General features: G+C 42.0%; 1 protein-coding gene and 2 pseudogenes across 1 annotated transcript; 1 reads left to right on the forward strand and 2 right to left on the reverse strand.

Annotated features, from left to right (window-relative positions):
- Window positions 1-327: 327 nt before the first annotated feature.
- On the reverse strand, window positions 328-1078 carry LOC148911892 (uncharacterized; annotated as a pseudogene).
- Window positions 1079-4036: 2958 nt separating this feature from the next.
- LOC148911893 (uncharacterized) lies at window positions 4037-4797 on the forward strand (the record flags this gene model as incomplete). The annotated part of the gene is made up of 4 exons (XM_089028339.1): window positions 4037-4166; window positions 4212-4242; window positions 4320-4556; window positions 4713-4797. Coding segments are annotated over exons 1-4 (483 nt in total), but the record flags the coding sequence as incomplete, so codon positions are not given.
- A 56-nt stretch (window positions 4798-4853) lies between these two features.
- On the reverse strand, window positions 4854-7477 carry LOC116308670 (uncharacterized; annotated as a pseudogene).
- Window positions 7478-13526: the final 6049 nt, after the last annotated feature.

The following is a 13526-nucleotide window of genomic DNA, read 5'->3' on the forward strand; positions in this document are numbered from 1 at the left end:
ACTTTTTCCTCGAAGTTTCAAATCTAAAATAATGAGAACCAGACAGAAGTGTGGTTGTCTAGAAATGGTGATAGAAAAAGGTGTCTTATCGTAACTATGCTTGTAATTTTAAAACGTGAGCTTCAACGCAATGGAGGCAGGCCCCTGAAAGTGGATACCTGCAAACGAGATAAAGCATCAGCCATGGAATTTTTGATCCCTGGTATGTGCTTAGCTCGATAAATAATATTCTCCCTCAAAAGACATCAAAGATTCTTCCTTACATGATTTTATGGTTTATTAATCACATGAACAAGGGCTTCATTGTGCGTGAAAAATAGGATGCATTTATTTCGCAGCTGATTTCCCCCAAAAAAGAGACAGCACTATGGGGTAGAATTCTAATATGGCAATTTTGAAGCCAGCCCATGTCTCTGGCCACTTTCCATAACACCATGAATTACCGAATATGGCACCAAACCCTAAAGATCCAGATGCATCAGTATTAAGACTAAGCTTATGAGAATTAGCCCACTTATCATCCAGGAAGAAAGACTTAAAAGAGTTAAACTCATGAAAAATATGGACGAGACTCTCGCGCACGCACACCGATGGTCAAGTCAATAAGGCCGCGTAAAAAGGCACGGCCTGGTGAAACCACAGAACAAGCGAAATTAAGGAGTTCAACGAGTGACTGAATTTCTTTTAACGTAACTTTTTTCCGTTTCAAAATATCTGATCACAGCTCTAAACATTTTTCGATTTTTCCCAGGAGTAACCTAGCTTCCATTATCGTGTATCTAGCTCAATACCAGCAAAAGATAAAATCTGAGGACCAAAATTTTTTTCCTGATGCAATGGGGATGTCCAAATAACTACACAAGTTGACAAAAATATCCAACTGTTTTCGGCAGAGTGACTCGATAGGAGCAACAATAAGAAAATCATCTAAAAGATGTAAAATGTGACCAGTGCTACATTTTGTACGGGCAACCCATTCAATTGCTGTGGTGGTTTCAAATATTTTACAAGAACTGGAACAGCCCATAGGCATGCATTTATCAGAATAGAAAAAGTCATTCCAACAAATATCAAACATTGAGTAATAGTCAGGATGTACAGGAATAATAAAAAAATGCATTTTAAAAGTATTTGACTTTATAGAACGACGCATGTTATAATAAGGATGGTGAGTCTGTATTTTACTTCATAGAACGACACATGTTATAATATAAGGCCCCGTCCACACGTATCCCGAAATTTTCGTATCCGCAAATTTTTTTTTGCGGATACGGGTTGCGTCCACCCGTGTCCGCAAATTTTTGTGTTCGTATCCGCAAATTTTAAGAAAACGGATACGTGTGGACGGTGAAAACGATTCGAATACGTTTCGTGTGGACGCAAACATTTTCGTATCCGCAAAAAAACAATTTGCGGATACAAAAATTTCCGGATACGTGTGGACGGGGCCTAACTTTACAGAACGAAGAATATTCACACTACTACTCACTTTCTGTAATGTATCGATATTGGGTTCTCTGTGTTTTTTATTTTCACGAAATGACATCCGGTGAGACGGATCGTCAAACCTCATGACGGTCCGCGACGGATCGTCACGACCTGTCTCGATCCGTCGTGATTTCAAAGGGGGGCCTCATTGACCACAGGAAACCCAATGTAAACGTTAAGTTGTATCCCTGTTGATTTGCGTATTAACGAAATGACTTCCGATAAGACGTGTTGTCGATACCACAGGAAGCCCAGTGCTACACCAACTCCAGTTGTGAATCGCTAAAATGGGCCTCCTGTGATCTTTCACGAAATGACATCCGGTTAGACGGATCGTCAATTCTTCATGACGATTCGTCTCATTTCATGTGTATTGGACATGCATGACGTTTTCTGGTTTTCTAGCTTCCACCACTTCTCTTATTCTCTCTATCGTTAGTCCTATTCCTTTTTCTGAGAGGGGGATCCCCATGAACACAATTTGGTCCATGTTGTACCTACATTTCTCTGGGTTCAAGGTCATTCCAGTCAAATATATTCTCAGCTCCTTCAATCCCAGCAATCACAGTTGAGACCTCGTGTTGGTATTGTTCATTTGCAGAGTTTCGAACAATAGGCGTATATATCGGTATAAGCCGGCATGTGTGGCGAACGTCGTTATCTCTCTTGATTCTGGGCTCAACTCCAGCTGATTGTAATCCCACTTCAGATCTATATTAGAGAACAGTTTGGAACCATTAATTCGTTTAAGGACTTGGTCAGCTGTAGGGGTTGGGTGTCTTTCTCTCACGATGGCTTCATTGGCCCGCCTCATTTCGACGCACAATCTTATCTCGTCAGATTTTGGGACCACTACAGACGGGTTCACCCAGGGGGCTGGACCATCAACCGCTTCAATGATGTCCAACTCGATCAGTTCCTTTAACTTGTCTTCTACCTTCTTTCCGAAGTTGAACGGTGTTTGTCGCAGGGGTTGAGCGACTGGCTCCACATCTGGGTCAATGTGAAGTTTCACCTGTCTTATTTTTAGCTTAGCAACGCCGTTGAACACTTCAGGATAATGCATCTTCAACTCTTGGGCGGTGTCGGTAACTGCTGCTACATCTTCTATCTTCAAGGCACCCACTTCCATAGCTGTCTGCTTCCCCAGCAGTGGTATACCTTTTCCTTTCATGACCACAAACTCGGCTACGACTTCTCCCTGGCCAGTCTTGACGGTCGACTCGAAGGTTCATCTTTCGTGGCTTATGCATACAGTTTTCTCCCTCCATCTCCTGCTTTAGACTTACCTGTGATACGCTTGCTCTTGAGCCACTCCCACGTCTGCTCGTCTATGATGTTTCGGGTAGCACCGGAGTCAATGAGTACTTTCAGGTTCACTCCTGCCGCACAAGCACGGATGGTCGCTTTGTTACTTCTGTTGGTCATTTGGAATGTATAATCGTCGCTTTCACTCTCACCAACGAAGTTGGTTTCGAAGTGATCTTTGCCACCACACTTATGGCGTTCTTTTCCTTTGGCGAGACAGGATGGATCGTTACCAAATGATCTGTGGCACTTTGTTGTATTTTAACCACAACAAGAAACAAGATGGCCACACTTATTCTGCTTTATCCTCCACGTGCAGTTATACTAATGAATTACATACATGCATAATATACGGAAGTAAATCTCTCTAGTAAGCGGAAGTAATATCTTACAATTCCCCCCTCACTAATTCTGGTAAACTCAACAAGTCCTAGCTATCTTTGACCTAATAGCTTAATGTTCAAAGTCCTTAAATCTAGAGGGCGTTCGCCAACCCTCCCAGATCTGGTAGTCTTGACTTTGTGTGGTACTTCTTCTGGCACGCCCACCACTGGCGACAATACAGTAGGGTCTTGCTCCAGTTGTGGAACATCTCCTGGTGATTGGTCCGGTTGGTCCAATTGACTCAGTTGACCCAAAACTGCTTCTGTGGTTGAAATCCCAACTGTCGAGATCGGTGGAGGTATGATGCATGGTACAGCCTCGGTTTCTCCATCATCAGTGTATTTGGCTACTCTTGTCCGTAACTGATCAGCATGCCACTTCCAGACCATGCCCTTGGCACTAACATGATATAGCACCGGACCCACCTGTTTACTTCTTTTACGACTTCACCTGGAACCCATTTGACACCACTAACAAAGTTTCTGGCCCAAACCTTTTCTCCAACAGTGAACACTTTCATGGGTTTGGTCTCGCTTGTGAGGAGCTTTTTATCAACTTGTCTCTTCACGTCAGGCTTAAAGTGTTTATGAAACCAAATGTTCGACCTCCGTGTTATTTTAAAACAACAAAATTTAACATTTTCCGAGTATCGTGATGCTATTTTTTTTGGAATTCAGTGTAACTAAATAATTTTTTTTCGCCTTCGAAAATCAGTCATTTGCACCAAAAACTGTCCGGGGTCTGGGACCTAGTTTACAACCACGATGACGTCACTGCGAGGACTCGTGTTTATCCGTGCAAGTCAGTACAGAGTTGTATTTTTATAGTTTTTGTGCCTCATTCGCTCGAATCTATCATGTCTGACTTAGAATCAGAGTTATCCACGAACGAAAGTATCGAAAATGAAGACAGTAATGATGAGGACGAAATCAATTTTAATTTTGAAAGTGTGTTCAGACCGTACGAAGACGAACCACTCGTCTTGGGTAATGATCTGGCAGAAGAACAAGTCGGTGATGAGATTTGACTGAGATTTGAGAAAATAGTGCCTCTACAAAATTGGTAAGTTTATAGTGTATAATTGTTTATTCGTAAGTGTCATGTCTTTGTAATTGACAATTTATCTCTTGCTTTTAAAGGTGTTCTTGTGGAAATTGCCACGACAATCATCTGGTCCTGAGGGCAGAATTTCGGTGCTGTAAAGAAATGGCTAGTTGCTTGGGACGCTTCACTTTCGAAGGGTTAAATGCTCAATGTATTTTAACACACCCGGATTACCAAGCGTTGACCAACAAAACAGTACTACTTCAAGTTGGGCCTCTGTTCACAGATAAAGAAGGCAGACGATACCGTAAACAGGGACACACTGAAAACGAGTAAGACATTAATTCATAATACTTTAGTCAAGTTCTGTCGTTATTACACATACATTATTTGATATACATATCGTCATTTGATATTTTTCAAAGCATTTTTACCTAGTTCCCACATCTTTTTCTTTATCCAGTTATTAATTCCTTTTTACCTTATAGGTTTATTAAGGCAGTGGCTTATAGATGGTTGATAAGATGGTTGTGTGGATATATGGGATGGGAGAATACTAGACCTCTTCCAGCTCCCCCCCCCCCCCCCCCCCCCCTACCCCGATATGGGATTTGGAGCATTTTTTTTAATCCTTGCACTTTTATTTCATTTTGTTTATGGAGCTCATTCCCTAAATTACCTGTTGGTACCAATTTTACAACTTTTTGTTTTCTTTCTTCATAGTAAACCATTGCTTCATCTTTACTTCTTTTCTGTGGGAATTTATTGTTTAAAGGTTCAGGGACTTTGGCTTTATATTCACTCATTATCTTCTCTAACATGTCTGGATGAACTGAACAGTATTTTTTTCATGTTTTCCACATAATCTAGAATTGATACTTTAACAACCGTTCAATGTCAGATACAAAGTAAATCAAGTTATTTGCTATTTGTATCATTATGTAATCATAGTATATGTGTAGCTCACCATATGTTGGCTCCACAGCTATGTCATGCACAACTTCCTCACCCATTTTGTATTTCGGGTAAGTAATATTGGTGTATCTTTTGCCATCCTTTGACACTTTGGTCATCCTATTGAGGTTTTCGTTAAAGTGCAAACTTGCAAGTATATGTCTACATTTTTAAAGAAGAAAATACTTGGTAAGTAAAAAAATGTTGTTTCTTCGGAATTGTCCCAACCAAAAAAATGCTGTATTGGCCCCATTTTATAATGTTGTAATAAATCCCCCATTTTTATATTAGCATTTTTTAAAAGAAACAACCACCCATCCCTACTGTGAACTGTCCCGCTCTCCAAGTACCAGCACCCTGTAAGGCAGAATGACACAATGTTTCTAATACATATACACCTAACTGCCAGGAGGTTGTCATACAGGAATATAACATTAGTAATTTAGTGAAAAAGGAATACATTAAAAGACAAAAGAAAAAGTTTAGCTTCAGTGATCTTCTTTTGTTTTTTAATATAATATTATTCCTAACCCACTAAATCACTAATGTTGTAAATTACTAATTTTCATGTGACAACGTTCTTGCAAGTAGGTGTATACAATTTACATATATATCATGGTATCAAAATTTTACCTGCAATATGTTCCAAGCCAAGAGAAACAAATCATCTTGGGATGCCATTGATTTAATGTGGAGTGGAACCCCTCCAAGCAACTAGTTTGTGCATCAGAGGAAAGCATTTTGATATCATTTAACATTCTTGTTTTGTTGAGTATTTCATGGAGTTTAACATATTCACGGGTACCTATGGGAATGAAATTAACAATTACTGTAATCAATCTGACAATTAATTATACTGACCCCCACGCATGAATGTTATTTACGTAGCAGGATGTCTTGATAATGATAACAAACCTTCTTTTAGCCATTTGCGTGGTTCCAACCTGCCATGGTCACACTTAGTGTACAAGGGATCAGGATGTTTGTCATGCCTATTTGACACATGTCTCATGAAAGACTGCCACTTGGCTAGAATAAGCTGTTGATATCCTTCATTTGTTGAAGTAGCACACCAATAGACATGATTGCGAACTGCTTTTATCCACTGGCTTATTATCTCACATCCTTTTTCTTTACTTGCTTTAACCATTTTCTTTGTAAGTGCCTTTGCAATGTGCCATATGTCAAAGAAATGCCTTACTCCTTGATGAGAGGTCCTGATCCAGCTGGCTATCCCACGATGACGGTCAGAAATAAATTTGGATATTTTTACCTTAGGCAACAAAAATTTGAAGCATCTTTTCGCCCCTTCCAACTCCATAGCATTGCTGTTTTCTGTTTCATTAGCCTTCAAAACAGTTAAGATATCAAAGGGTAAAAACTGGATAATTTATAATACTACATGCATATTCATTTTTATTTTTATTTTTAATTTTTGTACCATTATAAAAATATTAAATAATGAAAATAATTTGATAAACACTGTGTGTTCACTGAAAATACTGAAATATGTATAGCTAGCATTTTTCAAAGGGACACACAAATTTGAAGAAAAGCCATTTTGTTTGTACCCTTTAAATTCTCACCGAAAAAGGTATATCCCCAACCCCTTGATTTTTTATGGCAAATTTTAGACCAGAGCCTGGTTGTATAAAGGCTGAGTGAGTATGTGTTGGTAAGTAGTTGGATACTTACTTATCTGTTGGATAGTTCTACACTCTTTGTAATATTAATTATCATAAATTAGCTGCGAAAGAAACATGAAAATATAGCACTATTACACCATACCTGTATCAATTCAAAGTGAACAATTTTTTTGATGGATGAACAAAACATGGTGTACACCCCAAACTTTGCCGAGTGACCCATAGAATCAAATCTGCCATCACCACACCAAGAGAGACAGTTCCATGACTTTAACCCTTCCGACATGTTGGTTGTATACACCTTCCAATGATGTAATAATGGAAAGAGAAACCAGTTTTGATGATAAAAGTCCTAGATCCATAGACTGTCAGTCCCATATGTTTAAATACAAGAAGAATCTTGCTGATGGAGGCACCAGCCATTAGTACAGCAAAACTCAGAAGTATATTCCCTGCTGGGTATTTACCCAGTACAAATGGCTGGCTCCTCCATTTAAAAGGGTTTCCTGTGCAATTTTGACAATGCTGGCTTACAGTAACCATTGTCCCATTTTTATCCATCGTAACTTTGGGATTGCTTTCCTTGCATTTGAAACAAAATAGGGAGAATAGTGTCAATAAAGCACTGTAGAACACGATGAATTTTGGTTCACTTTCATGTGAAGTTTCAGGGTCCACCCTAGAAAGAAGAAAAAATATAGCTAACACTTGTATCACAAGCATATCCTCCACTATTAAGATTTTTGACAAGGATAATGGACCTGTCAGAGAGTCGTTTATAGGGAGGGGTTGCAAACAAAGGAGGCTAGGAATTTTTATGCTCCACAAAGGATGGGGCATAGATAGGCAGATGAACATTTGTGGGAACAAATATCAAAGTGCACCAGCCTCCCCCACCTCCCCTACCTCCCCTATAAATAATGACCAGTCCCTAATTATCATTATTTTCCATAACTACCTTATGTTGTTTCGGGAACTGGGATTTTGGTCCTCATCATTCCATGCCGATGATTCATTTTCTGCTGCTTCATTTTCCAACACATCCCAATCTGGATCTTCTGGATCTTCATTATCACAGTAACTCCCTTCATCTTCTGAACTGTGTCCTAGTTCTTCTAGTTCGCTCTCGCTCTCAGATTGAGCGTCTTCCTTGGAGCATTCGTCTTCTAACTCGGTGCATACTCGAATATCCTGTCAAGGGTAAGTTACATTTACTTTTGCCTACACTAGGTAATATAGTTTAACTGTTTTTATCTATATCTATGATTTTTACCTGTTGAAGTCGTCTGTTTTGACGTCTTAGAGCACGAACTTCCAGTTTCATTTGGGCATTCCTTGTTTTGGCTTTTCTAAAAGTTCCTTGTAAGCGATTTAAACTAGCTTTTGACTCTTTACATGTCGGGCATACAAAATTTATATCATTTAAGTTATTAGTAGATTCTTCGGGCTCGATAGAATCCATCTTCGGAAACTCGTCAGGATTTGAGGTTGAAGGATTGGTTTCTTCAGTTGGCTGTTTAACAGAAGCTAGACTATTCACTATTTAGTCTTTCACAGAAATATTGCGAAGTATCTAAAATAAAAGTAATGATGTTTTGACAAATATTCTATAGGAGGGATTTCACGGCTAAAGTGATAAAAAGTCATTACCGAGTTTGTTGAAAACTTGCCTTTCGTCTTTCTCGTGCTGTTGGCATCGTAATTAATGGCGTACCCACCGTGTCGATTGAAGGAATTGCAGTTATTTTAAGCCATGGTTTGGTTCTAAAACTACTTGCATTGACAAGACTAATGTCCGGTGTTTGGACAAAACATTCAGCATGAAAGTGAACAGAGCATAGTACAGACGAATCACTTGGCTGCCAGCCGGGCCTGTGCTTTTGTACGAAACGAATCCACGCCAATCTCCTTTGATCTTTGGGAAATTTATGAAAAGAAACGTTTGGAGTACTAGCACTGTTTTTACAGCTTAGGTTACCCGGCCCACCAGCCACACAGTATCTTCCTCCACGCTTTTTTGACTCCGCCGACATCACTTACAGTGTAAGTAGAATATAAATATATCAACAGAGCCAAAGCGACGAGTCCTCACAGTGACGTCACAATGCTCGTATGGCCGCGCGACGGAGCCGGACAGTTTTTGGTGCAAATGACTGATTTTCGAAGGCGAAAAAAAATTAATTAGTTACACTGAATTCCAAAAAAAATAGCATCACGATACTCGGAAAATGTTAAATTTTGTTGTTTTAAAATAACACGGAGGTCGAACATTTGGTTTCATAAACACTTTAAGCAGACCAAGCTTTGTCTTCAGGTTCCTCCCAAAAAGGAGCTGTGCGGGACTCTGTTCTGTGGTGGCATGGGGTGAAACACGGTAGGCCATGAGGAAGCGATCAAGTTTGTGCTGAAAGTCTCGACCAGTCAAGTCAGCCTTGACAGCGCGCTTGAAACTTTGAACCAAACGCTCAGCCATTCCGTTTGTAGAAGGGTGGTACGGTGCGCCCATGATATGGCGAATGCCGTTGGACTGTGCAAAACGTTTGAACACTTCGGAGGTAAATTGGGGCCCGTTATCTGACACGATTTGCTCTGGCAACCCCATTCGGGCTAGAAGCGTGCGCAACGTTGCCACTGTTTCTCTGCAGTAGTGTTCTTCATTAAGAATATCTCCGGCCATTTGGTGCTTGCGTCCACCACGACCAGTAACATTCGGCCCTGAAAAGGGCCTGCAAAGTCTATGTGTAGACGTTGCCAGGGCGAGGCTGGATACTCCCAGCGATGCAATGGTGTCGGCGCGGGATTGTTCGCGACTTGTTGACATCCATCGCACTCCTTCACTGTCCTTTCTATGTCTCCGTCCATCTGTGGCCACCAAGCGTAGCTCCGGCCCAGCCCCTTCATCTTTACCATGCCAATGTGGCCTTCGTGTAGAATGTCGAGGACTCTGCTTCGCAGCTTAGGTGGAACTATGACTCGAGTACCCCACATTAGCACTCCGTTATGAACAACTATCTCTTCACTGCGTGATGCATATGGTGCGAGCTGTGTACAAGCTTCGTAGGAGTCCCACCCCTCCTCCACAAATCTGACCACACGAGCAAGATCAGGATCCCTTTGGGTTTCCCGTCTTAGGTCCCTTTCAGTGACTGGAAGGGTGTTTATTACAGTGGAGTAGAGGAAACTAACACTGTCCAAACGGTCCCTTGGGGCCGCTGGTGAAGGTAGTCGGGATAATCCGTCACAGTTTGCATGTTCCTTGGTTCCGCGATACCCAATCTCATATGAGAACACGCCCAAAAACAGACACCATCGCTGAATTCGGGCTGCACTTGTCACTGGGACGGCTCTTTTTGGATCCATTAGGAACTTCAACGGTTGGTGATATGTAATCAACTTGAAGTGCCTGTCCTTCTAGGTATGACCGGAACCTTTTTACACCCCAAATGATGCCAAGTGCCTCCTTCTCTATTTGGGAATATTTCTTTTCTGTTGGCGTGAAAGACCTTGAAGAGTAGGTTATTGGTCTTTCGCTTCCGTCGGGCAGCTTATGAGAGAGCACCGCCCCTAACCCATACGAAGAACTGTCATTGGCCAGGATCACTGGCAAGTCCAGGTCGAAATGGATAAGGACTCGATCTTCTGTCAGGATGTTCTTGACCGTTTGGAAGCTTTTTTCCTCCTTCTGCCCCCAGCTCCAATTCTGGTCTTTAGCCAACAGGCGGTGCAGGGGATTAAGATGAGTGGACAGGTCTGGCAAAAAACGAGCATAATACTGTACCATCCCCAGGAAAGAACGTAGTTGAGAGACATCCTGGGGCGCCGGCATATCAGTTATGGCTTTCACCTTCTTAGGGGACTGACGAAGGCCTTCTGCTGCAATGATATGTCCACAGTACTCTACGGAGTCCCTGAGGAAGGTGCATTTGTCTTTATTAGCCTTGAGTCCATTCTCTTCCAGCCTTGTCAGGACTTGGTCCATGGTCTCCAGGTGCTCTTCCTCGGTCTTGCCTGTTATGATTATGTCATCGATATAACATTGCACCCCGTTGAGACCTCGCAGCACCTGGTCCATTGCTCGCTGCCACAAAGCTGTTGCTGAGGCAATACCGTAGGGCATCCGCTGATACTGGTAGAGACCGCAGTGAGTGTTAATCGTGACGTATGGTTTGCTACCTTCGTCCACTTCCATCTGTAAATATGCTTGCTTCAAGTCAATCACAGAGAAGATCTTACCACCATTCAAACTCTCCCGTATATATCCTCGATACGGGGCAATGGGTACACATCAATTTCGAGAAAGGGGTTGACTGTTACCTTGAAGTCACCACAGACCCGGATACTACCATCTTTCTTGATGGGTGTGACAATAGGGGCTGCCTACTCACTGTGGGTAACCTCTTTCAAAATTCCTTGAGACTCTAGTCTTTCTAGCTCTTTATCAACAGCCGGCTTACGAGCTAAGGCAATAGGCCTTGGCTTCCAAAACTGAGGACGTGCCCCATCCTTCAGGGTAAACTTGGCTTTAATGTTCTTCAGACAACCCAAGTCGTCTGAGAACACAGTCTCATGGCGGTCTAGCACGCTTTGCAGTCCGCTTGCACGGACTTCCATCTTTAGCAGCCGCCAGTCTAGGGTAATCTCTCTTAAACACCCCCTACCCACTAGCGCCGGCCCACCTCCCTTTATTACATACAGGGGTAGCTTTTTCTTTTGGTCTTGATATGTCACCATTACGGTGCACTTGCCCAATGGTCTATCAGTTTCACCAGTATACGTGTGCAGCTGAAGAGTGGTATCTAACAGGGGAATATGTCCTAGGTATTCCCGGTAACTTTTTTCACTAATAACAGTAACAGCTGAACCTGTATCGATTTCCATACGAAATGGGGTTTTCTCCAGGGCTAAATCAACGCAAATGGGCTTCTCTTTTTGGCAGTGGTTAGATGGTTCAGATCTGAGGAGCTGCTTCCGTCATCACTACACTCTAGGGTTTTCACTGGGGTCCCCTTGGCAGTTAAAGCACGACACGCTCTCTTAATGTGTCCCACCTTTCCACAATGGTAACATTTTTCTTTTTTAAATTTACATGTCCTAGGGTCATGCTGCTCCCCACAACGACCGCATTTTTGTTCAGGCTGCTGAGTGTTGTGCTCTTGTTTGTTAGTCTCTTGTTTCTTTGGGATTCTACGCCTTTGCTTCCCCTTTGGCTTAACATCTTTCAAAACGTGGACCCTCGCGCTGACATTGGGTTCCACCTCCCCCTTAAGGGCATGCACATCCTTGTTAGCTTGCTCATGAGCTATGCACTTAGCTACTGCTCTGTCGAACGTCAAATCATCCAAGTTTTCTTAGCAAATCACGTAGCATTTTGTTATCGCGAATGCCTGATACCAATCGGTCTCGCAGGCGCTCATTTCGCATGGCATTACTGAACTTACACTCACTTGCTAGGTGCTTTAAAACAGCTACGTAATCTTTAACTGACTCACCGTCCCTTCTAGATCGGTTATCAAAGTCAAATCTTGCTACTAAGGCAGATTTTTCCGGCTTGACATGATTTTTAAGTCGCCCAACAATAACATCATACGTCGTACCTTCGTCGGTTGGTTTGGCGGTTATAAGTAAATCCTTTAATAACTGATACATCTGCGGCGACAAATTTGCCAGTAGAATTGCCTTCTTTGTCTTGGGGTCTTCTATTTTATTCGCAATTGAGTAGAAATCCATTTGTTCAGTGTAAGTTTCCCAGTCGGTACCCTTTTGATATTTCGCTATTTTGCCGTAGCAAAATGAACTCGCTGCACTAGGTGCTTCTCCTGCCCGGCATTTCGACACAATAGCTGATTCGACGGCTTCTTCGCTGAGAACTTTTCCTTAGGACCTTCTCTCCCAAATTTAGGCTGATTTGGATCCCGTCCTCGTCGCCAATTTGTTGTATTTTAACCACAACAAGAAACAAGATGGCCACACTTATTCTGCTTTATTCTCCACGTGCAGTTATGCTAATGAATTACATACATGCATAATATACAGAAGTAAATCTCTCTAGTAAGCGGAAGTAATATCTTACACACTTCTTTTCTTTTTCCTTTCCTTTCCTTTGGCTAGTCTTGGCTTCTCCTTTATACGGCGCTCGTGCACTCTATTTATACCACTGGTTTCTGTGGCGCCCTTCTCTTTCTTCTTTGAGAGGAACATTGCTGCTAGTTAGTTCTCTACATTGTCACATTGCTGTGCCAGCTCTAATGTGCGTGTGCGTGTGAGTCCTGGGCCTTCTTCCAGCAATTTCCGGCGTAAATAATCTGTACTACACTTTTGTACTACAGTAAAACCCCTCTATACCGGACAGTGCTGGGACCGATAAAAATTTACCTCATCTCTGATGTGATTATCCGCGTCTTCACCATAACCACAATCTTGGGCCGCTCTCTTCGAATGAGTGACAAATTGGCCAACGGTCTCATTCTCTTCTTGTTTTAACTGACGGAATGCGTGTCTGGCCAGTGTTGAGTTTATCTGTGGGATAAAATAAGCGTTGAGAGCATCTACGGCAGCCTTGTAGTCTGAATCTTCTCCAGTCTTCTCGAGTGTGTAGAAAATATGCTGTACGTCCGGTCCAGTGTAGTGAAGTAGTTGAGCGCGTCTTCTTTGTTTATTTTTATCGGAATCACTGGTAAAGAGTAGGCCTTGAGCATCTGCGAA

Source organism: Actinia tenebrosa, unplaced genomic scaffold (assembly GCF_029948245.1).
Source record: "Actinia tenebrosa isolate PJP-AT-01 unplaced genomic scaffold, QUT_ActTen_1.0 PGA_scaffold12__29_contigs__length_12842862, whole genome shotgun sequence".
Taxonomy (NCBI): domain Eukaryota; kingdom Metazoa; phylum Cnidaria; class Anthozoa; order Actiniaria; family Actiniidae; genus Actinia; species Actinia tenebrosa.